Raw genomic sequence first — 27,273 nt, forward strand, 5'->3', positions numbered from 1 at the left:
ATGCAGTCTCATGACGGATTGTCAAATTAAATACAAAATATCGTTCTTCTTTCGATGAAAAATTCAATATTTTTTTGTATTTTTCGTTTATTTAACCAAATAGTTCTACTGACCCATTTGGGAAGAATAAAAAAAACTAAGAAACACTAGACAAAGAAAACCACTAACGTCAAGCTTCTCGCGCGACGAAGTTGTAAAAAGTTCAACTTCTGAGAGAATCGCTGAGCACGAGAGACTGCATTGTGTTGCCAATGGGTGATTTCCATACAAATTTCATATTTTCGACAGCTCTACTTTTAGTCGCTGAGCAAACAAAACTGTTATACTTGGTAGAAAATCCAATATCCAGTGTATTTAGATATCAGTGAGTGAAACTCCTAGTTCTGTTATAAACTGTTAAACTGAAACAAAAAAAAAAATAGACAAAGCCACTGTTTTAAATGTTCTAAAAAAATAGGTAATGTTTTTATCTTTATAAATTAAGGCTTAACTACATACACCACTTTTTGAAAAAGTACAAAAGTGAAAAGATTTTTTTTCTGGCTATCGCGATTTTTTGGTGATAAAGAGTGTACAAATTGTTTTTTAGACCAAAAAATAAGCTTTCTGCATCATTTGTTTTAATTTTCTAGCCCGAAAAACTATTCAAAAATGCGTTTGAAAATTTTCACTTTTGTACTTTTTCACTTTTTGAGCCAATGTAGTTAAGGCTTTACCCAGATATATATAGAGATCAGTGGGATATTGCTCTCAAAAAATACACAGACTGAAAAACAATAGGGGTATTCACGATCCGGTGTAGCAAAAAGGTGTAAAAATGCAAAATTTTGTTTTCTACTACTATAACTACAATAGACAAATTTTGCACCATTGTATTTTATTTTTGCAATAGGGTTGGGGTATAGCAAAAGTGTAAAAGTGTAAAAAAAATTTTAGTCTGTATATTTGGTTGTTTTATTTTAAGAAAATGTTATACTTTTGCACTTTTACAACGATACAAGACCATTTGCATCGAATCGTGAATACCCCTAATAGTAAAATGCAATGAGCAAAAAAGTCGGGATCAAGTCAAGAAAAAAAAAAAGAACACAGTTGGGGCTAAGCAATTTACATGTTAAATACAACAACACTTTTGCCCCTTGGGCTCAGTTGTTAAGCCCGGAGAATTCTCTGGGCTTAACTTTTTCGACAGATTTAATCTGTGCTACCAAATTAAATTGTTCGTAAATTGTTTAGAATTTATTTAAAAACATCAAAACTGATGTTTGGAATGACAATTATTATTTTATATATTTATTTAATAGTTAGTTAAACTTTTTTTTTTTTCAAAAACACACAAGAAAACCCAAAAGCGAAAAATATGACAGCTCTATATTTTTTTATGTCAGCTGATTTCGGAACATTTAATATGCCGTGCTGCCAATTTTTCTCGCTAAGCCCCGAGGCGTTTTATTTTTTTGGCAAGTTAAGCCCGGTTGTAATAAAAAACACACCTTATATTGGCCACTTTTTGCAAAAGTACAAAAGTATAACAGTGAAAATATTCACCAAATTTCAAAATTAATGAGAAGACAAGGATAGATGTTAGAAAGTCCCTATTAAACTTTTTACCTGGACGTCAAATTCTACAACAAAGAATTTACATTCTACTTCAAATAAAATTTAAAAACAACAATAATGCGAGAATATTTTTGTTGTTTCTCGTGCTATTTTTGCTTCAAGCTAGAAAGAGAAACGACAAAGATGAAAACCTAAAAACCTCAATACGAGTTTGTTTTTGTTGGATTTCTCAACCATGATATTTTTATTAAAGTAAAATAGAGAGAAGCAAATAAAAGATAGTTACTGGAAAAGCTCAATAAAATTATATCGTCTTCAAAGTTAAACGTAGAAAAAAGTATGAATTTATTGAAGTGGACAGACAAATAAATTAAATTTCTGTAAACTTCAAATTATATTGGAAATTTCTGTAAGCTACAACACATTTAAATCTTTACAAAAATATTGATATAATTTTTCTTTGTTAATAAATAAGCGATTAAAAATAGATATTAGCCTATGTAAGTTTAATCGAAAATGAATTTGTTGTAATTATATTGTTTGTTTTATTATATTCATCCTTTTCTTCAAGAATTTCCCCAAAAACAAAATGTCTTCCCATTTTTTTTTTTTCTAAAAGAAAATAATCAAATTTACATCTAAATTTATTTTTATTGTCTACGTGAAAGGAAATAATATAGGTAAAACCTTGAGACTTTAATATTATTTTTTTAAAGACCAATATTATATTTTTCTTTTGACTTGAAAACTTCGATATTCATATAGTTGATAATCATACCTATATACTGTCGAAGTCGATACATACACACACATACAAGGTATATTATTTATCTACCTGATGTCTGTCTCTTGTACCAGCGCATAAATCTTTCTTGTACGAAATTAAGGGAATATGTTTCAGAAAAGAAAATTCAATCCCTTAATTAATTTATTGATATGCTACAATTTCTTATTTATTTTTTTGTATTGCAGGATTCACTTTATTTAAATTATTGTGTTTATGTCTGTGTTTTTTTATTGGTCAATCTGTCCGCAGTAGAATTTTTCAATTATCAACATTCAACAAAGAATTATATCGACGTAAGATCAAGAAAATTAGAAACTAAAGTGACTGACGAAATATTCTTCCTACGGTGCACAAATTTCTCTAAATATTTGAACATATGGTTTTTATTATATATTTTTTTAAACAATAGTTAAATACTTCCTCAAGTTCACAAAAAAAAAAAAAAAACCTGCATCAGTTGGTATTGGTACTGCAAAATAAAAAATTCCATTTATTCAGCCAAGTAGGTAGGTATACTGTGTCCGAAAATTGATTCGACTTTTCAGAACTATTTGTCTTTGTTTCTTTAAACTACTAATAAATAAGTCTGAATTTAGTCTTAGTTAAGTTAATATTTTGTATTAGGTACTATTTTGTAATACTGTTGCAGGTTTGCTTTTATAAACTCGAGGCTATTTATAACTTGTTATTTTATTGTGTCCCTTATTTTAGTTTTTTTTTCAGTTTTTAATGCATTTTTTATGGAACTTTCTATTGTACGAATAGTTACTTAGCAGTGTTTATGTGGTAACTCAATACTTAGCAGAGTAAACATTTTATATTGTAAACAACAATAAACGATTACTTTTATTTATTATAAATAATCCTTTGTTGTAAGGTCAAAATTGTTTAGAAAAAAAAAAAATCTTTGTAATCGAATACTTTTGTTTATCCTTAGCAATCATTTGTCGTTGTTCTTGTTAATTGCAATATTTTACTAACCCAAACATTGAGTTATCACAAAAACACATCTAATGATAGTTATTTAAAAAAAAAACACCTAGACATATGTACATAATTACGTTTGATAAAAAAATTAGTAGCAAATATCGAATCCGTTTTTAACCTTCCGTCTGACACCCACCTATTTAAAACCCTTCCAACCGACACAAAAAAAAAAATAATTCTGTTAATTTTAAGTTTATTTTTTTCTTTTATTTTGAAAAATATGCTATTTTTGAAGAAAATAAATTCAAAAATCAACATTTTTGTGCGTTATCTGTAATGCTTATAAACTAAATATAGCCGTGCTTTATTGCTACTCAGTATTTTACTGAGTTAACATTTTATGCTGTAAGCAACAACAATTGATCGATTTTATTAATTTTATTAATATAATTAAAGGGCCCAACCCATAGAATCCGTTGCGTCCGTTCCGTCGATGTTTTCAACTGACTTCTTATCGGAAGCGACCCATAAATCGACGGATGGAGGCCGACGGATTCGACGGAAGAAGTAGCCCAACTTTCTACTTTTTCAACCCACGTATGCTTTGACATTGGTTGTCAACAATAGATCAGTTCGATTTTCTGCTTCTGAGTGCACACCGGGGACTTTAAGAACTAAGAACTGTGTTCTTTTCTTCTCCGATTTTATGAATTGTGAACTTTCATTGTTCATTTGTAAAGAAATTGAAATAAAAGTAACATTTAATGATATATATATAACAATATAATGTACAGTGGTGGCAAAATAATTAGAAACGTTCTCCTTTGTTTACAAAATGTTATTTTATTTCTTACTATAAATACAAAATATTTAAAAAAAATTTTAGCAAACACGAGAGATGATATAATCCTTGTAACATTGTAAGATAATAATTTTAGAATTTATCCAACAAAAGAAAAATATTGCACAAAATCTAAAATACAGTCCAATTTTGTGTGGAAATATAATTAGAAACACTGAGGAAAAATTATTAAGAAATATCCTGTTTTTGATTTTTAGCATTTACATTTGCAAAACTTGGTCAATTAACTAAACGTACAATTAGTAAAAAGGACTATCACCCAATGCCGTCTTTACCATAAGGGCACACGGGGCCCGTGCCCAGGGCCCCCATTCTCAGGGGGCCCCGAAGGAACGAATATTATATTCTCAAAACATTTTTGTCGGTCAGACCATCTACCAAAAAATTTTAGTTTTTATATGGCAACCAAACAATCAAATACATTTTTTTCTACACCTATACGGAAAATATATGTTTTCAAAAAGAAAACAAAATATGTGGCGTTAAAAATATGAGTAGATTCGTATTAAAAGACGAAAAAGAATCAATTCGTCGGCAAAAAACATCAATACTTTTTCCGTTGGAAAACGTTTGAGAAAAAACTATTGCCGGCTCGTCGACGGTACATCAATGTTTTGGTTCAATGGAAAACGCCATGGTACAATGGTTTTAATTTGAATTGCGAATTGCTCTCGTATTTAAAGATTGACACATAAAATTCATTAAATAACTTTAAAAAAAATTGTTTTTCAAAAAAAAAAAATTAATTTTTTTGTTTAATCCAAAATAATTTTTTTTTAAGTTTTCTTAGTTTTAATATCAGTATAAACCTTTTTATGTAAAAATTTTCATTAAAATCGGTTGTGTCGTTTTCATTAAGAAATCGGTTCTATGGCAAGTAGGTACCGTTAATAACGGTCCAAAAAATATTTTTCTTCTTTCAAAAGTGCGGCCTTATTTGCGGCAAAACATATTTTTTTTTTAAAGCAAAATCGTTATCCGTTTTTGAGAAAATTGCAATATCTCGAAAACTTTATATTGGAGATATCCGTTGAAAAAGAGACATTAAAATAAAAAGGCAAAAAATAAAAAAAACGGCTCTTGAAAATTACGTAGAAATCGTCTGTACCGAGTTTTTAGCAAATCTATCAATCCGTTTGAGCTCTTTTTTCCAATTCTTCAAACTGAAACTTATAACGGATACAGGGTACAATTATTGGCAGTGGCAACGATTGATGTCTCGATGCACGTATTATTGGCACCCCCTTTACTTTATATGAAACGATATATTGGCACCCCTTTTTAACCATAACCCTTCCCTTTAAGCCAACCATTGTATATATTTTACTTTCCAAAAGGGCCCCAAAATTCTTGTGTGCCCAAGGGCCCCAGGATAGTTAAAGACGGCCCTGCTATCACCAACTTATTTCTATAAAATGGTTTATGTGGTTGCAGTCTCCGAAAAATGCCACATGGTCCGAAAAAAAAATTAAACGTTCTTAACAACTCCTGACAGACCAACCCCTTATATATTTTAGAAAAAGAAGGTGCAATAAAGAGGAGATCCTTAATAATCGAGCTCTTCAAATGTCTTTGTTAAAAAATATTTCTAATATTTTTTATTTAAATTAAGAACATATGTACATACATTTTGAAAAGAGAGAGCGTGTTTCTAATTATTTTTCCACCACTGTATATCAATTAAATATCTAAATTCTGTTGTAGAGTTCAATTTTTCAATGCTAAAATCATACCTAAAACTGATAATCTGTTATTAAAAATTGTTTTTAACTGAAGAGCAAGTACCTACCTGAAATATATTAGCGCATTTTATTTTATTAAAAGAGGAACGACAATAATAGTTACCATTTTTTGCATCAGAACTTTATTAGTGCACATTCAGCGATAAAATATCGAACACACCTTGGAATTTGAAGTGAACTGACAAAAAGCAATCCGTCATACGACGCACAGTGGTTCCCAAATGGAAAAAACCCAAAAAAGTGAAACAATTTTTTCAATTTTTTTTAATTTTTTGCATAGCCTGGGTCCCGAGTATACTTAGCTCAAACTAGATTCTTTAAAATTTTGGAAATTTCGTTCTTTTTTTCTGCAACTTTTGACGAATTTTTTTTTTAAGAATAGAGCTTTTTTTTTAAAAAAAGAGTATGTAGTGTTGTTAATGGTATATTTGTCCTTAAGTCTACATTTACCGTTTGTTGAATTTGCTTTTGAATCAGAAAAACCAGAATATTATATGAAGAAACCTCTAGAGCGAATAGTTTTTACTCTTCGTCGGCCTATAAAAAAAAGCTCCACGATGCTCCACGTTCATTTTAGTATTAATTTAAAGCTTATGATATATACTATTTATGGTATTAAAACAAATGACCCATATTGACCCATTCTCCTGTAAGAGCTTCTTGGGTGTAGCAATGCGTTTCACTCAAATAGCACTTGAAATTGGCTTCTGGTATTACCGTTTCTAATTTAACGGCTTTTTTTGTAAAATAAAGTGGTTTACATTATAAGAGGTCTATGTAGTCATCACTGATAAACCAAAAAATAAAGAAAAATCAAAAATTTTCAAAAAAAGGGAAAATATCAGGAAACGGTACCTATAAATTTAACTTTTTTTTGAAAACTTTTAATTTTCTTTGGTTTATCTAAAATTTAAACGGTATGTTTTAATAAAATGTTGAAACAAACTCAAACGAATTTAATTTTGCTCATAATCAACATAGTTATAAAATAGCGGCACATTTTCTAAGAAACCGTAAAAAGGCCTATTTTGAATTTTAAAGCCAAATAAATAGCCTTTCTAAAAATGATAGTCATTTTTTCGCAAAAAATGTTCCCACTTTTTTTTAGAGAAAAGTAAAAACAAAACAAATTTGGAAAATTTTGGTATTTGAATAATTGCAGATCTAGTTATTTTACCATTAGAAATAAAATATTTAGTTTTTAAATCCTAAAACTAGACGAATGTAGCTTTCACATGCTTTTTGTTTTGTCATGATACGATCATTTTTTACTGAGATACAGCCTATCGAAAATCAATAAAAAAAAATCACAATTTTTTGGGCTAGTAGTAAGTAGTAAGGTCCTATAATAATTCTGAAACTTTTTAGTTATTTGCTTTCTCAAAACCTTCTTTGTATTCAGTTTTAATTAAGTTTTAAAAGTATAAGAGAAATTCACATCACAAAAACAAAAAAAAAGGAAACAAAAATAATGAATATACTCGTATTAATCAATACAACTTTTAAAAAAATGAGTAATTTTAAAGTACGACGCACAATTTTTAGATCAGGATGAGAATTCGTTTTATTTAATTTATATACGTTCAGTTTGTATAGGTTTTTTCCACTTCCTCCAAAGAAGGGAACCACTGTGCGACGTATTCTATGGGTCACCCCTTTCTGTTCCATCCATCAACTTCAACGGATCGATTGACGGAACAGACGCAACGGATTCTATGGTTTGGGGCCTTAAGGGTCAAAAATGTATGAGTTTAGAAAACAATTTTCTCTGTAAAGCAACAAATAAAAAACTTTTGTCTATCCAATCATTTGTTGTTGTTTCCCGTGCAAAATTTACTGAGCTAATAATAACTATCATAAGATAAAACTAAGTACTGAATTACCAATAAAACACGGCTTATATTTGATTTTCGAATGTTGATGATTTTTTTTGCTTTTTTTTCCTCAAAAAAAAAAAAAAAATGAATAAATTGAGTAAATTTAGTTCTACTACTATAAGGAAAGAATTATTTGTCAAACGTTATGGTCTCATGCGGTTCATAGTATCAAAAATGTTTTGGCAAAATTTATATGAATTATGAAACGATCTATGTAGTTCCATTTTCACCTGTCAATCAGCCATAAAATGGGAATAATAGACAACGTAATGTGCACTTCATCCACCAAAGTGTAGCTGCACACAATATCTCGAACACACACAAATAGACGTAATGTAGATATGTGCTTTGTAAACACAAAATGCAGTCTAAGGTAAAAAACACATTACATTTTTATACTAAATCTATAGCGGTGTGGCTAGGCCCATGTGCATTCGAATTTGTACTTTTTATATGTCATTTGTAAGGACTTTTCTAAACCAGATATTCTTATGCCACAGTCGGAATAAGAATTTTGACAAAAAGGACATTTTTCAATCTAATGAGAATAATCTATAACGTTAAAAGATAAAAGAGGCAAGTAAAAGGTCATTAAATAGGTTTGTTATGATGAATCTTATGATGAAAAAGTCAGTCATTTGGATGGTGTTATGCTTCGATGCTGCGATTTTTGTATTAGCAGTGCAAATTTCTGAGTAGAAAAAGTATTTTGACAAAAGTTCTTTATTAAATTTGGTAAGGTAAGGTAGGCTCCGATTTAAAAAAAAATAGTGGTCAAAACGACAGAACTAAACACTGAAATTAATTATAAATGCAACTTTAGTTGCAACGTATAATTTAAGTGTGTCTGATAAAAAAAATCTGTGGAAAACTGGGGTGGATTCGCATAAGGTGATTGGTGATAGTCACATATGTGATAGTCAAATGTGATCAAATAAAATTTTTCGTCTGCGTAAAGTGATCATACAAAATTTTTGATAAATTGGCATCACTCTGAGGGAATACATGAAAATGGTACACATCTGTAAAATTTTCTTTCATAACTATTTTTTTCATTGTAGCTTCGGTTTGTTTTGGTTCGTCCTTGTGTATTATTGAACAATATAACTAAAAATAAATAATTTATTTCTATTGATATGTCATCGCGTGTAACATTTTTTACGTACGTGAGTGTTTTATTTAAGTTTTATGAGCATTGTCCTTCTCTAAAATGAAAAATTTCATCCTTTGAGAATGAAAAAAAAACTTGTAAACTAATTGAGAAGACTTATTTTCTAAGAATTTATGTGTTTTAAACGATCTTAAACAGCTGGACCAAGATCGAGTTCCCGAGTGGCAGTCTCCAAATGTTTAAAAAGTTCATTGCAGCAAAAAGAAACATCGATTTTTTTTTTAAATAAAAGTAATATAAGTGTATTTATGAACCTTTACCTTATTATAAATAATAAATGAACTAAATTCAAATTTGTTTATTTAGTTGGGCGGCTTAGCAACAAAATTGTGCACTTTGTGATAAAAGCATAAATTTACATCGTTGGTAGTAATAATAAAGGAGTTATTTTGAGATATTGGGCCACCTTGTATTCCATCCGGAAGGGTAGATATAAGATTTTTTCTGTGTTGCACTCGCTCTGTTGCATATCATAGTATACATAGGTAATGAAACATTTTTATTAATATGATACATGATTTCGAGGTACGTGATGGTCGAGACATTTTAGTATTAGTTTTATTCGATCGGGCGTTTAAAAATACCTTGCGTGTCATCCAACCCTACACATTTTCAATGATATTAAGGTCAGATTATGGTGGCCACTCAATTAACGAAACATTTTTACCTCTAATATTCTTTCACTACTCGAGCGGTATGGAAAGGCGCCTTATCGTGTTGGTATGTCCAAGGCAGATCTTGAAAAATAGAAAAAAAAAATATGGAAACGCGTTTTTGCACCATACGAAACAGCGTTCACTTTTGAAGAGAAAAAATGTAGTTCTGAAACGCCATAGAATGAAATTGCTCCCCAAACCATAACTCCACCTTCACATCTGACATCGTGAAAACGATATAATAATTGTCACCATGTTGAATTTTTTGTCATCCGAAAAAACAACCCCAAGCCGATCGTTTTTTTACATCATATTGTTGTGACTAAAAAGATGCGATTAGATGATAGTGGTGGTTTTTTTTGCATCTCCGCAAATGATCAACTCTCCTTATGATACGTTTCACAGTGACAGTGAAAAATAAGCTGTATCACCTAATTTAACCTTAATTTTTGCAGCAGTATTGTGTGAATTGGAAGCAGTTCTGAGGATCGCTCTTCAATCAGGGGCTGACGTGGCTTCGTAGGCTCCATCTTTAATTTTTGCAAAGTACTGAACATATTCAAGTGACCGGCAATGTATATTTCAACTAAGTATTTGAAGTTTATTATTTGTAATTATTTGTAATTATTTGTAATGTAAATTATGAGGGGGACGCTCTAGGAGTATACTTTATACCTCTTAATTTTTCTATAATAAATAATCATTCTTTAATGTGTTTGAAAAATCAATAACAATCAGCACCATCAAAACTTTGAGCTTAACATAATAATATACGGAATTTTATAATAATATGTCAAATATTTTTGGCAAGTCAAACAATTTGGAACAAATGGAAGCGTTGGCAATCAACTTTCGACAACAAGTCGAACAAACGGACAAAGTCTTACCTTTGTAGGAAAACAACCGTAACTTATGTCGTTTTCGATTGGAATCACTCAAGGATTCACTCATTCTGAAATCCAATAAAACAGTTTGAATTGCTTCCACTCAATTCTATTTTTTTTGTGTTTGTGTTTGTTTTTCTGTGAAATTTAAAATGTCAAATATGGCATAAGACCTGAAAAATAATTAATATGTGAAGAAAATAGTACCTAATATTCAACAAATTAATACGGAATTCGTTTTGCAAAATATTTTAAAAGCTTAATTTATTTGTTTGAAAATAAATAAGGCCCATTTGCTGAAACGAGTCTTAAATATTTATGTGAAACATAAACCCTTAAGTTCTACATTACGGTTTGCACGAACTTTAAACTGTGTCATAAATTCCTCTAAGTTTAACATAACTTAGGGGGAAGAAATAGTAGAACTTAAGCTGTTATGTTCTACCTAGGCACTTTTATTTTATGAAAAAAGCAAGAATGTCGCTCAAAAATTGATGTCGGTAGTACAAAGGACATGAATTATTATCAATTTAATAAAAATAAACTTACATTCATTAACTTAAACCATCCACAGATGGTACAATTTACACCACAGTTTTTTGTATGAGGCACTATTTTGCTGTCATATTTCATTGACTAATTTTGACACACCAGCACATTTACACACACACACGAATAATTTTTGTTTAACCAATTAACACTTATTTTTGGCTCAAATATACTTTTTTACACTTTTATTCCGCAAGATAAAGACACAAACTTGAAAATTTAACGATATTGTTGTATATTAATTGCTAAATTGCTCAAAATCTATTTAAATTATTTGACGTTTCTATTGATTTGACTTTTGAATTTGAAGTTCTCAGCGATTTATATCATGAAAGTAAATCATTGCTAGGTTAAACATAAATATTTTTTAGCAACTTAGAATAAACTAAGTAAAACACAAGAGTTATGTTCGACCTAGCTAAGATAAGAATTTATGACTAGTATGAGCAAATGGGCCTAAACAAATTAATTTCAGAAAACGAAAAAAATTTGAATGAAAAATAATAATAAACAATGATTGAGTGTATCTTTGACATGTGAGTATTCATGTATTAGTGCTTCTTGATTTGATTCTGATTTGAAATCAAGAAGAGAATTTCTCTTCTGAGAAGCGTTCTGGCTGTCATTTTCATGCCAATAAAACGGTTTCAGAAGTCTTCTGAATGATTCCGGACGCTTTCGGAGAGCCAATCGAAAACGACATTAGTTCAAACGAAAGAGCTAAAAGATTCAAACTGAAAAAGGAAGCAACCCCAGTTCGTAGACATGCAATTGAAAATTCAATAAAGAATTGGCCACACAAAACATCCCTCCTTACAAAAAAACAATTGAAATGAGGGTTGCTTTTGGAAAAAACATTTGTAATTAAGCCTTGACATTAAATTGTTTATTTGTTTTAATTTGTTTGTTTCAGCTAAAATATTAAATGAAGCAAAATAAAATAAAATAATTAAATTGAGTTGCAAGTTTTAATACAAACTTCCAAAAGCAACTTTCATTTTAATTTAAAATAATTTTTTCGTGCACTTTATTTAGTGCTTAAGACATTCGGTTCATCTCGAATTGCATTAGCATCGGAAATTTTCTACGTTTCCCGAATTAACAATCACAAAATCCGATCGTTGTAACTCTTTTGTATACGATTTTCCATTGCAAACACATTCCTTTTTTCCGATTTCCACATTTGGAAAATTTTTCATCAACTTTCACAACAATTCTAAGTAAAACACTTCAAAACTACCTGAAATCTAACGATATGGAAGCATTGAAAATTAATTAATCATGGGTAATTATAAGGATAGAGATTAAAACTTGGGAATTTTGTTTTTAATTAATTGCGAAACTTTTGAGTCCGTATACTCTTTTAAAATTCAGCCGTGTTCAAAATAAGACACACCCTAGACCAGCTTTGCGATTCTTGAGTTTTGCACTAAAGTTCCTTCTGAACAACAATTGTTTGTTTGTAAGACAGTGGCAGACAAATGGTAAGGAATCAGCCAACACTCTGTCAAGAAACCCATCAGGTCGATGAAAAATGGATTACAACCTTAGAATAATAATAATGGATTAGAATAATAAAACCTAATAGTCTCAGAGCCCACAGGTCCAAAATTTGCTGTGGGCTCTCGGTCTGTAAGGGGGTAAAACAAACTTAATCGAATAAATTTGACTTGATTTTGTTTTAAATGTTTAATTTTCCAGCTACTCCTTGTTTCAATTTCACTCAGTTTTTTGTTAGATATTTCAACTTTAACCATTAACTCCTAACGCACAGAAGTGATTGTTATGGTTTAAGACTTGATTTAAAGCTAAATAATCAAGCTTTTTACCTACACCGTAAACTTTAATGCATCTCAACTCCATGAAGAGCAATATTTGCTTTAACATTCAGAAAGGTTTAAGATTCCATACTCATGCTCATAAGTGTTAAAATCCCTACGATTATAAGCCAAGTTTTCTATACCTTAAGAGTAAGGTTCTGCTTCTAACATATTTTTTTATTTTTCTTTTCTAGACAATAAAAGGAGGGAGTTTTAACTTGTTTAAGTGGTATGTCGAAAAAACGGTTAAGTGTCGTCTATGGCCAAGTATGTTAACAGCCCATTGCTCTCTGCATTGACGGAGGGGCAGGATCGCTCTTCATTAAAACTCCATAGTGGTAAAGAAAGCTCAAAACAATATTCAGCAGCCAGTTCCTCAACCTCGGTAGAATTCCCTGTACCAACAACTAGTTCGAACAGCAAACTTTTTCCTGTAAAAAAAAACAAACGTGTTTTAAAAGGAAACATTCATAATTTACGCAGTACCAGTTTAACATCTTCAAGAACTGAACTCAAGCGACAAATAAGCAGCACTGGTAAGTATTTTATATAATTTTATGTGTAAAATTATATTTAGGAATTTTTTTTAACTCATTTCAGAAGTAGCTGTTCTCGATTCCAATAATAAAAAGCCACGTCTAAGTGCATTGAACGAGAATTCTACTGCACAATCGATATTGATTACTGATTGTATTGCTCATAGAACAAGATCAAAAACTCTTTTACTTCAAAAGCGTTCGATAACCGTAGAACCTATTCCTGTTAAAAAAGAGTCACCAAAAGTTCAATTACCACAGGATATAAGTTTCATAGGCAGTAACAAATCAGCTGCCAAAAATACAAAAAATAGCCTTTTAAATTACTATCGAGAAACTCGTAACATAAATCGTAACCAGCCGAAAAAAGAAGAAATAAGCGCGAGTACTCCTAACACATCATCAATTCCAAAAATCAAGCCAAGTTTAAAAAAGAAATCAAGTTATTTCACAAAAAACAATTCTGCAAATAAATCGAATAACACATTCAATATAAATTTCGACCAAAAGAAAATTAAAAAAGTACGCCAGACTAATAGAAGTAATAAACATTACACAAATCCTCTACCCACATCATCAACAACTGAAAAGACTCAGAACAGTTCTCGTAAATTCACGGAAACTCCATTTAATAGCCGTAGAAGTCAGCTTATTAAATCTTCTGCTATTGAAAATAACTTGGAAGAAACTGGAGATAAAACTAGAGGTTTGTTTTTTTTTTTTTTTATGAAAATTGTTTTATTTTTTTTGTGGGCTGTTGTTGTAATTTTTGACCCACTCTAATAAATATGTTTTTTTTTTCTGTGGTACCTCTCTTCAAAATTTTATATAAAAAGTAATTCTTAAAATTGAGAGAAAGAAACAAAAAATCGATAGATACTTACAATTTGCTAGTTTAGAAAATATTAAGTTCTTATAATGCTCAATTTATTGCAACAAATTTTAAAATTATTTAAAGGAAAACGATTAAAGGTAAAAGAAAGAGGAGAAACAAATTTTTCTTTCTGCCAATTAACAGACACATTTACGTCTTTAATTAGGTAGGTATGCATTCGAAAAGGTATTAAAAACGTATAAAATCTAGTTTTTGGGGTTGAAAGCACCTCTTTACCTGTTATGCCGCCATCTTGGAAAATGATTAATAATTCTTTAAAAAAAAGTTAAAAAATTTTCATTTCAAGAAAACGAACTTTGAAGGGCCATATTATTTTTTCTACTACTTTTATTGAATAATTATTTAAGACAGTTTTTAAAGCCCATTTAATTTCCAACAATTTGATATACTCATTTTTTAAATTTCGTTTTTTAAAAACTGCTGCAATGAGTTTACAAGTAGAGGTAGTAACGTATTTTGGGACGTGTTTTTTAATTTTTATTTTTTGCTTCTACAGACAAGATTATTTGCATATGATGGAATATATAGATTAGACCAAAACAAGCAAGAGGGTCAATCTAACCCTTTTTGAGAAGGGCAGATTTTCTAAGAAATTGGCTTAGACTTGTAAAAAATAAATATTAAATTAGGTTGCAGTTTATGTTCAAACTATTTGATAACACATAAAAATACTTTGATCATTTTAAAGGAGTACATACAAAAAAATTTTAATCATTTGTTTGTATTTTGACAGCCTAAAAATAGGAGAGACTTTATAACTGCATGATATAAGGAGACAAGGTTATATCATGCGCAGATAGTCAGTAAAGACATGATAAACAGAAAACAAGATGCTTATAGTAAAAACCATGTCTCCATTTTGCAAAAATGATGACGCAATCGCCATCTCTGAGTTTGACAATCGAGTTTGTTGTTTTGTCACCGCTTTTTGCAAAAGTAAAAATATTTTGTTCCTTACTTTTTGTGAAAAATAATTTACAAATTGTGTTTTCGACAAAAAAAAGATGGCTTCCTAAGTTTTTGACAGCTGCCTTATTGAAATTGTTGTTGTTTGTCTTGGAAATTGTCTTGCTTTGACTTTGACAAATCATACGTCATAAACCTATAACGCCATGTTGAAAATTTTGCGCAGAAGAAAACGAAAGTAAAAATGCTTATGATATTACCTAGTGTCCTTATACCATAATAAAATTGCATACTCACATTATTTTCTGTTGGCTCTTAGACTATCTACTAAGCGGAATTTCCTGTTTTCAGACTATTTAAAAATTTCAACTCTTGAGGTATTTATGTGGGAAATTGAATGGTTTTAAATTTGTAGAATATGTTTTATTCGTTATTTGCTTGGTTTTAGAAGCAAGTTTTTACTAAGAGGAATTTCTTTCATTTTCAGATTTTTTGATGTTTCTACTGCTCCTAGAATATAACTGATAACATTTTTTTCTATTTTCAGTTCCTTCGGATGTGAAAAATTATAATTTAATGGCCCAGCAACTATCAAGAACATCGACTGATATCGGCGGTGGGCAGACTACTTCAGGTAAGATGGAGTGCATTTAAATGAAGTTTCATCTAGTATATTAAACAAAAACAAATACATTATTATTTAATATTTAGCCTTTTTTTAGTCATTAATTTGTACAATAAATTTATAGGGGGGTCTAATGGATCAGATAAAAATACAACAGCTTCGACAAGCACGCCTGGAACAGCACCTGGCGACTCTGAAAGTGATGATAGTGAGGTTGGACGTTTACAGGCGCTTTTAGAGGCCAGGGGCTTGCCTCCACATTTGTTTGGAGCCTTGGGACCTCGTATGACACACATTCTACATAGAACAATAGGCAATAGTAGTTCTTCAAAAGCCCAACAGCTTTTACAGGGACTTCAGTCCAATGATGAAAGTCAACAGCTACAAGCTGTTATAGAAATGTGTCAGATGTTGGTAATGGGCAATGAGGATACCCTAGCAGGTTTTCCAATAAAGCAAGTTGTTCCGGCGCTAATAACATTACTACGCATGGAACATAACTTTGATATTATGAATAATGCATGTCGTGCTCTTTCATACATGCTGGAAGCACTACCTCGATCGTCTGGAACAGTGGTTGATGCAGTACCAGTATTTTTGGAAAAATTAAAGGTCATTCAATGTATGGATGTTGCCGAGCAAAGTCTTACAGCTTTGGAAATCTTATCCCGTCGACATAATAAAGTCATACTTCAAGCAGGCGGTGTAGCTGCATGTCTTAAATTTTTAGATTTCTTTTCAATGAATGCACAAAGAGCTGCTCTTTCTACTACAGCTAACTGTTGCCTCAATTTACATGCAGAGGAGTTTCACTTTATATCAGAAAGCATGCCACTTCTTGCACAGTTGTTATCACAATTAGACAAGAAATGTGTCGATAGTGTTTGTACTGCATTCAGTCGCTTGGTTGAGAGTTTCCAACATGATTCGTCTAGTTTAGAAGAAATTGCCAGTGGAGATCTACTTAAAAACTGTCAGCTTTTGCTTGTTATGTCTCCGTCAATTCTTAATACAGGCACCTTCACTAGCGTCATACGAATGCTTAGTTTAATGTGTAGCAGTTGCCCTAATTTGGCTATTGTTTTATTGAAAAATGACATCGCATCAACAATTCTGTATTTGCTAACCGGATCAGCCCAAATAATACCCTCAAATGATGTTGAACTCGTTCCACGAAGTCCACCAGAACTTTTTGAAATTACATGCTTGATTGGAGAACTCATGCCCAGATTACCCACAGATGAAATATTTGCTGTAAATGCTTTAGTGGACCGTCCATTATTAAACACGCAAGATGAAGTCCAATGGCAGTGGCGTGATGATCGTGGTACATGGCACTCATATTCCCCAGCTGATTCTCGGATAATAGATTCAGCACACATGAATTCCGATGATGAGATTACTCTAAATACTCATGGTCGAAATTATACTGTTGATTTTCATTCAATGCAACAAATTAATGATGAAACAGGCACAACACGTCCTGTTCAGCGAAAACTTAATCAAAATTATGTGCCCACTTCATCTCCATCTAGTTCATTACTAATTGGTCAGGATTTATCTACTAGTGGACCATTAACTCAAACGAATGACTTTAATCAAACAGCATATGGAAGTGTATTAGCAATACAAAATGAAAATGCATCAATCAACGCTCAATATGAGGAATGTGGTTTAGAATCGAAATTTATAAAAAATCTTTTTAACGTGCTTTATGAAGTTTACAGTTCATCAGCTGGCCCTAATGTACGCTACAAGTGTCTTCGAGCAATACTCAGAATGGTTCATTATGCAAGCCCAGATCTTCTTAAAGACATTCTTAAAAAACAACTAGTTTCTAGTCACATTGCAGGAATGATGGCATCAAACGATTTGCGAATTGTAGTTGGCGCTTTACAAATGTCTGAAATTTTAATGCGAAAACTGCCTGATGTATTTGGTATACATTTTAGACGAGAAGGAGTTCTTCATCAGATCAACCAATTGGCACACCCAAATAATCCAATTTATAAAGGTTCACCATCTGTTTTGCCAAGTTCAAGTAGCAAAGTTGTCACACAAACGACGACGTCATCTGCTTCTCAAGAAAATCTTTTCTCTATGGAGAGTAACAATTCTGCTGCCCCAAGTACGTCAAGGTCACATGGATCTCGTTATAAAAATTCTTTAAACATTTCCAATCTTCAAAATGCTACTAAAGGTATTTTATTTTATATCATTATCAATAATTTCGCCTGTTACAATCTTTTGATGTTACTTTAGCAGGAACTAGTGCTGGATCAGAACATTATCATGTTAATAATTCACACTACTTTAATCCACCACAAGAGGGATTGGCGAGTTCCCTATCAGTTAACGAGAATTGCTTTGTTTATTCCACACCCACATCGTATGCTTGTCATTATAATCATCAACAACAGCAACAGCCACCAGAACATGCATCTCGTTCACATTTTCAGTCACATCGAAATACAGATATACTTCCAACATCGGTTTCTTCAAATACTTACAACACGTTTCTTGAAGAGCCCTCTACTAATTCAACACAACTGTCTTCTTCAGCCAGTGTAAGCTTTGCAATACAAAGTAAGGTATCAGATATTCTTAAACGGAACGTCCCACCAAAAAGAAAATCACAACCGAGCAATAGATCAAAGTCCAAGCAGGACGATTCTATTGTTCAGGATCTTATAAACCGGGCTACAGGTAATTAAATGTTATGTTTTAAGTTAAAAGAAAAACTGAACAAAATAAAAATAAGGGTGTTTTCATTAACGTCTGCCTGCGTTGGACGTGTTCATAAAGTCAGTTTTTTGAGATAATGACTTTAAATTGATTTTTTTTGTATTAGGGTGACTCTAAAAAATGTTATCTTTTACAGTTGCATGTGACGTGGATCAATTTTGGATAATATTTTAAGCAAATTATCGAAGAAAAAAAAAATGCCATTAGGGTTTTTAAAATTTTTTTTTAACTAATTAAAAATTAATTTTCAATAAAAAAAATGTTTGTAAAACATCGAAATATCTATAACGTAAAATTGTGTATTTTCGCATTAGGGGGCTCAGAAAAATGCTATGTATTTTACATTTACTCTTGGAATTCAACCAAAATCGATTTATGTAATTAATTTGATATGAATTTAATAAATGCACTTAACAAACTTTCTGTGCACTAAAACTATTTTTTTTTGAACACCCTAATTAAAAAAAATTTTTTCATCGATAATCTGTTTCAAATTCGAACCACGCTTTTTTTTATTCCACTATTAAAAGTAGAAAAAAGTATGTATGTATTTTTTTTTTTTTGCGTTACCCTAATATAAAACGGTTCACAAATATTCGGTACCTGGATGAGGAAATATTTTCTTGCTCAACCATTACTAAACAAAACTCAGTCTGTTTTTCATTTTTGATTTTTTTTTCTCTGACGTTTATGAACACTCAGTGACTGCTGAAAATTGTACTTACGCAGGCCTGCAAACATTCTGCAGAACTTGTGCGTTCACCATGCAAGAAAGCAGAAAGACGATTGTACTAACGCAGATTTCCGACGTTTATGAAAACACCCTTAGTCTGGTTGGGTGGGTAATTTTATAAAATGAAATATAAAAAACCATATTATGTAGCCGTTTTTCCACATAATAAAGGAGATAAATATTGAATTTTTTTTAGGAACGGGAAGCAGCAATAGCAGTAGTCGTTTTACTGCGAGCGCAAATCATGAGACTACCCGATCTCGTTTTGGCGGAGGAACCACATCAAGTGGTACCAGTTCTAAATCATCTTTTTTGTCTTCTCTGAATCCAGCCCGTTGGGGGCGTCAAGGATCTCACAACACTTCTCTTGTCAAAGATTCTTCAACTCCAAATTGTATTTCAGGCAATGTTAATAAAAACGTCTCCCATGTTAATCAAATGGCAGCAGTTAATCGTGAGAAAGCTCGGCAATGGATACGTGAACAGGCGATTTCATTCGTTAAACGTTACACTGAAGAAGAAATATCTAAGTCTATTATATCTGGATCTATAATATTATGTCGTTTGTCGGTTGTAATAACAAATTTAGAAGGAAGTTTTAGCCAGTGCCTTGAAGCACTTCAAGAATTAAAAGTAATTCTAATGGAAAATGATATTTCTCCATTTGAAGTGAATCATTCAGGTTTAATTAAGTCGATGTTGCACTTTATGGCAGTGGAAAATGATGTAGTGAGTCGTGATCGAAGACTTCGTGCTTTCTTGCATGTATTTGCTGGACTTCCTTTGGAAAGCTCAATTAGTTGTACTGTTATGCCCAATATGGAACCATCAGCATTTAGTGCATTTGTTGCCAAGCTTAATGGTTGCGTTACACAGTTGGAGCAATTTCCAGTCAAAGTACATGATTTCCCTTCAGGTACAGGAGGTCATTCGAATATAAGTGCTTTGAAATTTTTCAATACACATCAACTCAAGGTATGTTTATTTTTCTGTTAATATTGTTAATGATGTTTGATTTATTATACTGAAAATTTATAATTAGTGCAATTTGCAACGACATCCCGATTGTAATAATCTTCGCCAATGGAAAGGAGGAACCGTTAAAATTGATCCATTAGCTATGGTTCAAGCAATTGAAAGATATTTGGTATCAAGAGGCTATGGTGGCATACGGGAAGAGTCAGATGATGATTCGGAAGAAGATATGGATGATAATGTAGCTGGAATTGTAATGTCGCACAGTGTATTTAAACATAAATTGCAATTCTTAATTGGAGATAATATATTGCCGTATGCTATGACTGTATACCAAGCCGTTAAACAATATTCCCCTCTTATTAATGAACAATCAGAAACAGATACAGAACCTGAAATATATTTAGGTAAGAGATCTGTTTATGGGCATATTAGTATTCATATTTTTTTTTTACTTATTTCCTTTTACATAACAATATCTTCTATTTTTTGTTTTGTGTATTAGTATAATTTTTGTTAGCATTATAGTAACGTTTTTTATATATTTACTACCATTTAGTTTTTGGTTTTTAATTTTTTTGTATAATATAATCAATAAAACAGTTCTTGAATGGATATTCCATTACAATTATTCGCAATTAAACAATTACACGTCTTACACAAAAATTGTTTAACAAATCGATCATGATACGTAGGTGATGATAAAGCACAAATTCATGAAGAGTAGCGACACCTTCTATGAAATGAATACATAATTAGTTTTATATGATTTGGTCGATATTGTGCAAAAAATCGTGAGGGTAAAACCGTGTAGGAAAAAGTAACGAATAATTAGCTTTAAGAAATAGAGTTCTGTTTCAATATCTTTCCCTCCTTTCTTCATCAAAAAGTGTAAATGCTTCCTTGACCGTCAAAAGCATATCGTTTTGATAAAAGCTTTTTTCTCCACTTTCTAAATTTTTCTATTCCTTCGATTATTTTACTTTCTGTGATCACGTATGTACATAAAATTTTGCTATTTTTGTGACAAGCTCGGAGTTGATAGAATTTTACTTTTGAGTCTGAGGTAGTGAGATAAAGTTTACAAGTTCATTTCCAGAACCATCATTCATGCTTTATTTTACCTTCACTCTCTAGAGTGAACGTTTAACGCTTTTCAGAAATTGTCAGCTTTACCATACTAAGTGAATTAATAAACTGTCTTTAGTTTAATGGCACTTCTCTTATTGATTATTTCATTAGCAGCATAGTTTGCATTTGATTTTGTTTTTTTTTTCTATGCATTTTATCTTTTTTAATTAATTGCCGCTCTCCGTTTTTCAACTAGATGCAATTGGCATATAATATTTAGTATATTTGCGTCCTTTTCACATAATTTGAAATATCTTTTTTCTTCTTCATGGTTTCCTTCATCGCATAATACTGTTTTGAAAAAGAAAATTCTATTAGAAAGCTTATTTTGCCCGCCATTTTCAATAAAAAAAAGTTAGCTGCTTTTTCGTATCATCCATACTAATATTCTTCAGTGCACCAAATTTCATGGCTTTTCGTCACAAAAAGACCGTGCAACTGATTTTTGACGCCAAAAAGCACCAAAGGCACCAATGTTCTCTAGAAACTACTGCGACCAATACGTAACCCCAGTAGGTTCAGCCTTCGATGGCCCTGTGAACAGTGTTGTACATGAAAATGACCAATACGTAACCCCAGTAGGTTCAGCCTTCGATGGCCCTGTGAACAGTGTTGTACATGAAAATGACTAAAACCTAAAAATTTAATAATCAAGCGTTTTAAAAATACCATATTTTCAATTTGTTTAATAATTATTTCGTATTTCTTTTTGTTTCTAGAAAATGCAAACATATGGGCACAACAGCATACAATATACTATCGACTCCTTGAAGATCAGTCTTTGGCAAATGATTGGTGCGGCAGCAATAACGATTCACTTAAAGCATCTACCACTTCGAAATCAGCAAGTGGTTCCTTGTCTAAAAAAGGTATCAGTAAAAGTTCATCGAAACTTATTAAGAAAAAGACCGATCTCTGGCTGGATGGAGTTGCCCCTGAAATGTTATCTCCATTGAAACCATTTTTACTCAAAGAACTACCTACTGAAATTGTAAGTGTACAAGACGCTTCAATCGATGCACTTTGCATGTTGCGCATTGTTCATGCGCTAAATCGTAACTGGGAAAGTCTTTATGATTGTGCTGTTCGACAAAATATCATAAGCCAATCCGAATTCATACACACAAAGCTTACAGCTAAAGCTAATCGCCAACTTCAAGATCCACTTGTAATAATGACTGGAAATCTGCCACAATGGCTGCAACAAATACCTATGGCTTGTCCGTTTCTATTTCCTTTCGAAACTAGACATCTTCTGTTTTATGCAGTTTCGTTTGATCGGGATAGAGCTCTGCAACGTCTTTTGGATACAACTCCTGATTTAAATTCTGTCGAGAGTTCAGAACGCGTTGCTCCACGTCTAGACCGACGTAAGCGCACAATAGCTCGTGAAGAAATATTGAAGCAAGCTGAACACATAATACAAGATTCTGGTCATTCGAAAGCTCTGCTGGAAATTCAATATGAAAACGAAGTTGGCACTGGATTGGGTCCTACTCTTGAATTTTACGCACTTGTATCCGCTGAATTGCAACGCACTGAATTAGGACTATGGAATGGCAACAACAGCTACAAACCCACATCATACTCATTGGCAGATGTTGTAAAATCTAGATCAACACATAAAGAAAGCTATAAACAAAAATTAACATCTCCCAATGACGACGTCAGTTTGAGGGTTAAAACAAGAAGTGAGGACAACACTTCACGTCATGTTTCATCAAGTATACATGTTGAAAACAATACGAGTGTAAATTCAATTGCTCTGAATATTGTTGAACTAGGCCAACAACAAAACACTGAAGATGAAAGTTTTGTTCGAACTGAAATAGATAAAGCTCCAGCGAATGTGCCTTCTTATGTCGACGCAATACATGGATTATTCCCAATGCCTCTGGGAAAATCTTCTAAGCTTGCATATGTATCGAAGGTTAAATCTAAATTCAAATTTTTGGGTAAACTAATGGCCAAAGCAGTAATGGATAGCAGAATGGTGCGTTTGACCTAAGGGAAAATGATTATCACCATCTAACCTTTTTATATTCTATAGCTTGATTTAGCCTTTTCAACACCTTTCTATCGATGGCTGTTAGGTGAGGAACAATCGACTGGGTTGATTGATCTAGCACGTGTCGCACCTGAGGTTCAGAAAACTTTGGTGCGGTTAAAAGAAGTCGTGAAAGAGCGTGATATGATTAAACAGGATTCAAATATAGATTCTGTGTCAAAAGCTGAAAAGGTCCGTTTCTGTAGTGATAAAGTTTATTTTTTTTTTAAAATTAATTATTAAAATATTTTAGATTGAAATGCTGAGTTTGGATGGGTGTCTCATTTCGGACTTAGGACTTGATTTTGTACTGCCTGGACATGCTAATATTGAGTTGCGACGTGGAGGACGGGACATACCTGTAACAATTCATAATCTACATAATTACATATCTCTTGTATCCTACTGGTTTCTTTTTGAAGGTGTTCAAAAGCAATTTGAAGCTTTGCGGGAAGGTAATTTATTTGTACATATTATACACATATCGGCTATGGACCAAGAAATAGCACACTTTTGATTTTTCTTACAAAAAAAATTTAACTATTTTGGGGATCAATGGAGTTGAATGTTATAATTGAGGACAGGAGTGACGTTTGAATAGGTTAAATGATAAAAACACTTTTTGTTATTTCTCAGAAAATCGATAAAAAACTAAAAGCAAAATTATGATTTGTCATACGATTTTAAGTTTTCACTGATTTTCAGAGCCCGATTTAGGGGATCGATTTGCTGTTTTTATTAAACTTGGGCTAGTTAAATTAAACATTGGAATGTAAAGAACAGAACTTCATACTTAGTACAAACGAATTGAATACCTCCTCCTTTTTGGAAGTCGGTAAAAAATGAAAATTGATTTTATCGCCTTTTTAAAAGTCACTACTCAGTTGTTATTTCTCATTTAATTGTAATTATCACGTGGAAAAAGATTAACTTAAAAAAAATCATACATGTTGATAAAAAATAACGACCGGTCAGGTAATTTTCAAGGCATGAACGTCTTTTGGAGCTTTCCCCATTTTTACGATATTTTTTTTTGTCAAAATAAATGACAAAAACTTAAAAAATTGAACCATATAAACCGAAAAGATGTATTATTGTCGCTTGAGCCTAATAATATAGCAAGGTACTGTAGTATTTTATTAAATTACCAGGATTTTTCAAAGTTACTTGGCACCTTTTTGATAAACTTTCAACTTCTTTCTGGAGTTGGGCTCTATGCCTCTTTGATTCCGGCCCACAGATTGTTTGAATTGCTAGGCGATCAGTAAGTCTTCATCTTATAAAATGCCAACATTTGCATTTCTTTATGATCGCTCTACCCCCTCGTATGGAAGTTTTTTGGGGAAGAGGTTCGCGCAGTTTATTTTCGGAGCTTAAATTTCTATTTGCTCTTAATACCATTTTTTCTGCCAATTTTTTTTAAAGGTTCTTGTGTTAATTAAATAGTAGCAGTAAAATAAATTAATTTTCTTCTACAACTTTTGAAAACAGAATACAAATTGAAGGGTTAAAAAAAGATGTGCTTTTTCTGTGTCCACTAGCTAGCGCGTCATATAAAGCATTAATATCCAAACGCAAATAAATATAGAAAATAACGGTACTTTTAAGAGAGTTTCGGTCCCTTTATTTTAACATATACCCACAGAAAAAATAATTATAAAAAGCATTCCACCTATCTGAAATGTGAATTGCATGATTGTTCTCAACAGTGTGCTATTTACATATATGTCCATTTTGTCTTTAAACTCCTTTTTAACAAAAAGGATACGGTTTTTTTGTGGGGCTTACAAAATTTAAAATGAGATCTATTAAACATATTTTCTCTTTAATGTTTTCTTATATTCTTATTTATATTAAAAAATATCTATTTTATTAATTACAGGGTTTGATATGGTATTCCCTTGTCATCGCTTAAAAGTATTTTATCCTGAAGAACTGGAAAATGTCTTTTGTGGTTCAGGTAACCCGAACTATCAGCCGTGGGATTTAAAAATGTTGCAGGAATGCTGTCGAACTGATCATGGTTTTTCTCAAGATTCGCAAGCAATACAATTTTTGTTTGATATATTAGCATCGTACAATAGTGAAGAGCAGCGATTATTTTTGCAATTTGTTACTGGAAGTCCAAGGTTACCTACAGGAGGGTTTAAATCGCTTACCCCGCCGCTAACAATAGTTCGGAAAACTCTTGATACTGACCAAAATCCAAATGATTATCTTCCGTCTGTGATGACTTGTGTTAATTACCTAAAATTACCTGAATATTCAAGTTATGAGGTTATGAGGACTAAATTGAAGATTGCTTCTACTGAGGGAAGCATGTCTTTCCATTTGTCTTAAAAAAAAAAAAAATACAAAAAAAAAAAAACAAAATCCATAGGTCCAAATAATGAAGACCTAGCAAAGAACAAAAACTTAAATTGCGCTTGTGAAAATATATGAAAAACATACACCAATAACCTAATAAATGTGTTTTTTCTTTCTGCATAATACCGAATCAAGTTGGAGTAAAAAATTAATTTTTATAAAATATTAAGTGTGTACTCATTTTTTTTTTTATTTTATTAAGACCTAATGGTTAGTTGAATACAACGTTTGTAAAAATTTAAAGAAATATTAAAATTACAATATGTTAAGGGCTTAGATTTATACTATATAATAAATAAATGTTAATCAGACATTAATAAACTGCCTATTTATCAATTATGAATAAGGCAATAATTTATTCTTTTATTTTAGTTTACGACTCCTTTTTTTGTTTTAAAGCTCTCAATTTCGAAAAATGTAAAAACTCAAGGAATGCAATTAATATTGTGTGTGAGAAAAACTAATATCGTTTTCCTTCACTCCATTGAGGAGTAGACTCCGGATACTCATTTGAAAAAAAAAAATGATTTTTAAGATGTTGGTAGTTTGAAAAAAGTTTCTTTGTAATAATTTTTGAACTAAGGGTTGGCCAACAAAAAACGTCGTGTTATTTGTTGGAATCACCGTAGTTGATTGAAAAAAAGTGTGAAAAGGACAAATTTTACACTGAAAAAAAAAAAAAAAAAAATTGATTTTTAAGAGGTTGGTAATAAAAAAGTTGGTAAAAGTTTTTTTTTGTCACAATTTTTGAATTAAGGCAAAATTAACGTGATGTTATTTGTTGGAATTGCCGTGGTTCATAAATTCTAAGTAAAATACATGCGCAAATAGTTTTTCTGACATTAGTCTGATCGCAAATGACCGCATGTAAACAAAGCAACCATGCAATTATGAAAGCACCCAAAGAGCTGTCCATTACCTTGCAAATTACTTGAAAAAAAAAAGTTGAAAAAAAAACAGGAAGATGTCCGAACGTGAACAACTTTTCACGCGGAACTCACAATAGGGGAAAAGTGAAATTCAATTTTTTCGGGTGGAATCTTGTTCACGTGAAACTCACAATAGCCGTATTGGATAGGGCTGAATGATTTTTACACTTGAAAAAATATTTGTATTTTGTGGTTTTTAGGGTGAAATAAAACAAGTCAACTTACTTACGCTTCTTAACAGGAATGTAATATGGACTTCACTCGATCAATTAAGAATTCTAAGTTAAATAAATAACATTTGAGGCGCAATGCCCACACTAGTGGATTTACTTTTTTTAAATTCTAAATTAAAAAAAAATCACTGTGGTGTATGCGTACAATTTTTTTTTTGTGAGGGGAATACAAAATAATGCTTCTATAATTTTTGGACTAAGCGTGGGATAGCGAAAATAAAAGTTGATCTAACAGGAAAATAAAATAACAATTTTTTCGGTTTCTGATATGAAAAAGTTTTTTTGTTGTATCTTTCGAGAAAATATTTAAATAAAG

At 31.5% G+C, this 27,273-nt stretch overlaps 2 protein-coding genes across 4 annotated transcripts in view; one reads left to right on the forward strand and one right to left on the reverse strand.

The window, feature by feature from the left end:
• LOC129916353 (NAD-dependent protein deacetylase Sirt7) overlaps positions 1 to 27,273 on the reverse strand; it is a 131,027-nt gene that overhangs the window by 7,428 nt on the left and 96,326 nt on the right. The gene's annotated exons all lie outside the window — the stretch shown is intronic.
• Positions 1,813 to 25,801, forward strand: LOC129916351 (E3 ubiquitin-protein ligase TRIP12). Of its 3 annotated transcripts, none has more exons than XM_055996223.1 (12): positions 1,813 to 2,060; positions 13,030 to 13,371; positions 13,436 to 14,077; positions 15,720 to 15,806; positions 15,922 to 17,997; positions 18,060 to 18,503; positions 19,472 to 20,250; positions 20,318 to 20,657; positions 22,101 to 23,374; positions 23,432 to 23,620; positions 23,682 to 23,883; positions 25,311 to 25,801. In XM_055996223.1, the coding sequence occupies exons 2-12, from the start codon at positions 13,095 to 13,097 to the stop codon at positions 25,766 to 25,768; spliced, it is 6,768 nt and encodes a 2,255-aa protein (XP_055852198.1). In that variant the 5' UTR covers positions 1,813 to 2,060; positions 13,030 to 13,094; the 3' UTR covers positions 25,769 to 25,801. The 3 variants fall into 3 exon arrangements, with proteins under 3 accessions (XP_055852198.1, XP_055852197.1, XP_055852199.1); XM_055996222.1 differs by having other exon boundaries at positions 1,813 to 1,969; XM_055996224.1 differs by having other exon boundaries at positions 1,813 to 1,969; positions 18,063 to 18,503.

This window comes from Episyrphus balteatus, chromosome 3 (genome assembly GCF_945859705.1).
Source record: "Episyrphus balteatus chromosome 3, idEpiBalt1.1, whole genome shotgun sequence".
In the NCBI taxonomy this organism is placed as follows: domain Eukaryota; kingdom Metazoa; phylum Arthropoda; class Insecta; order Diptera; family Syrphidae; genus Episyrphus; species Episyrphus balteatus.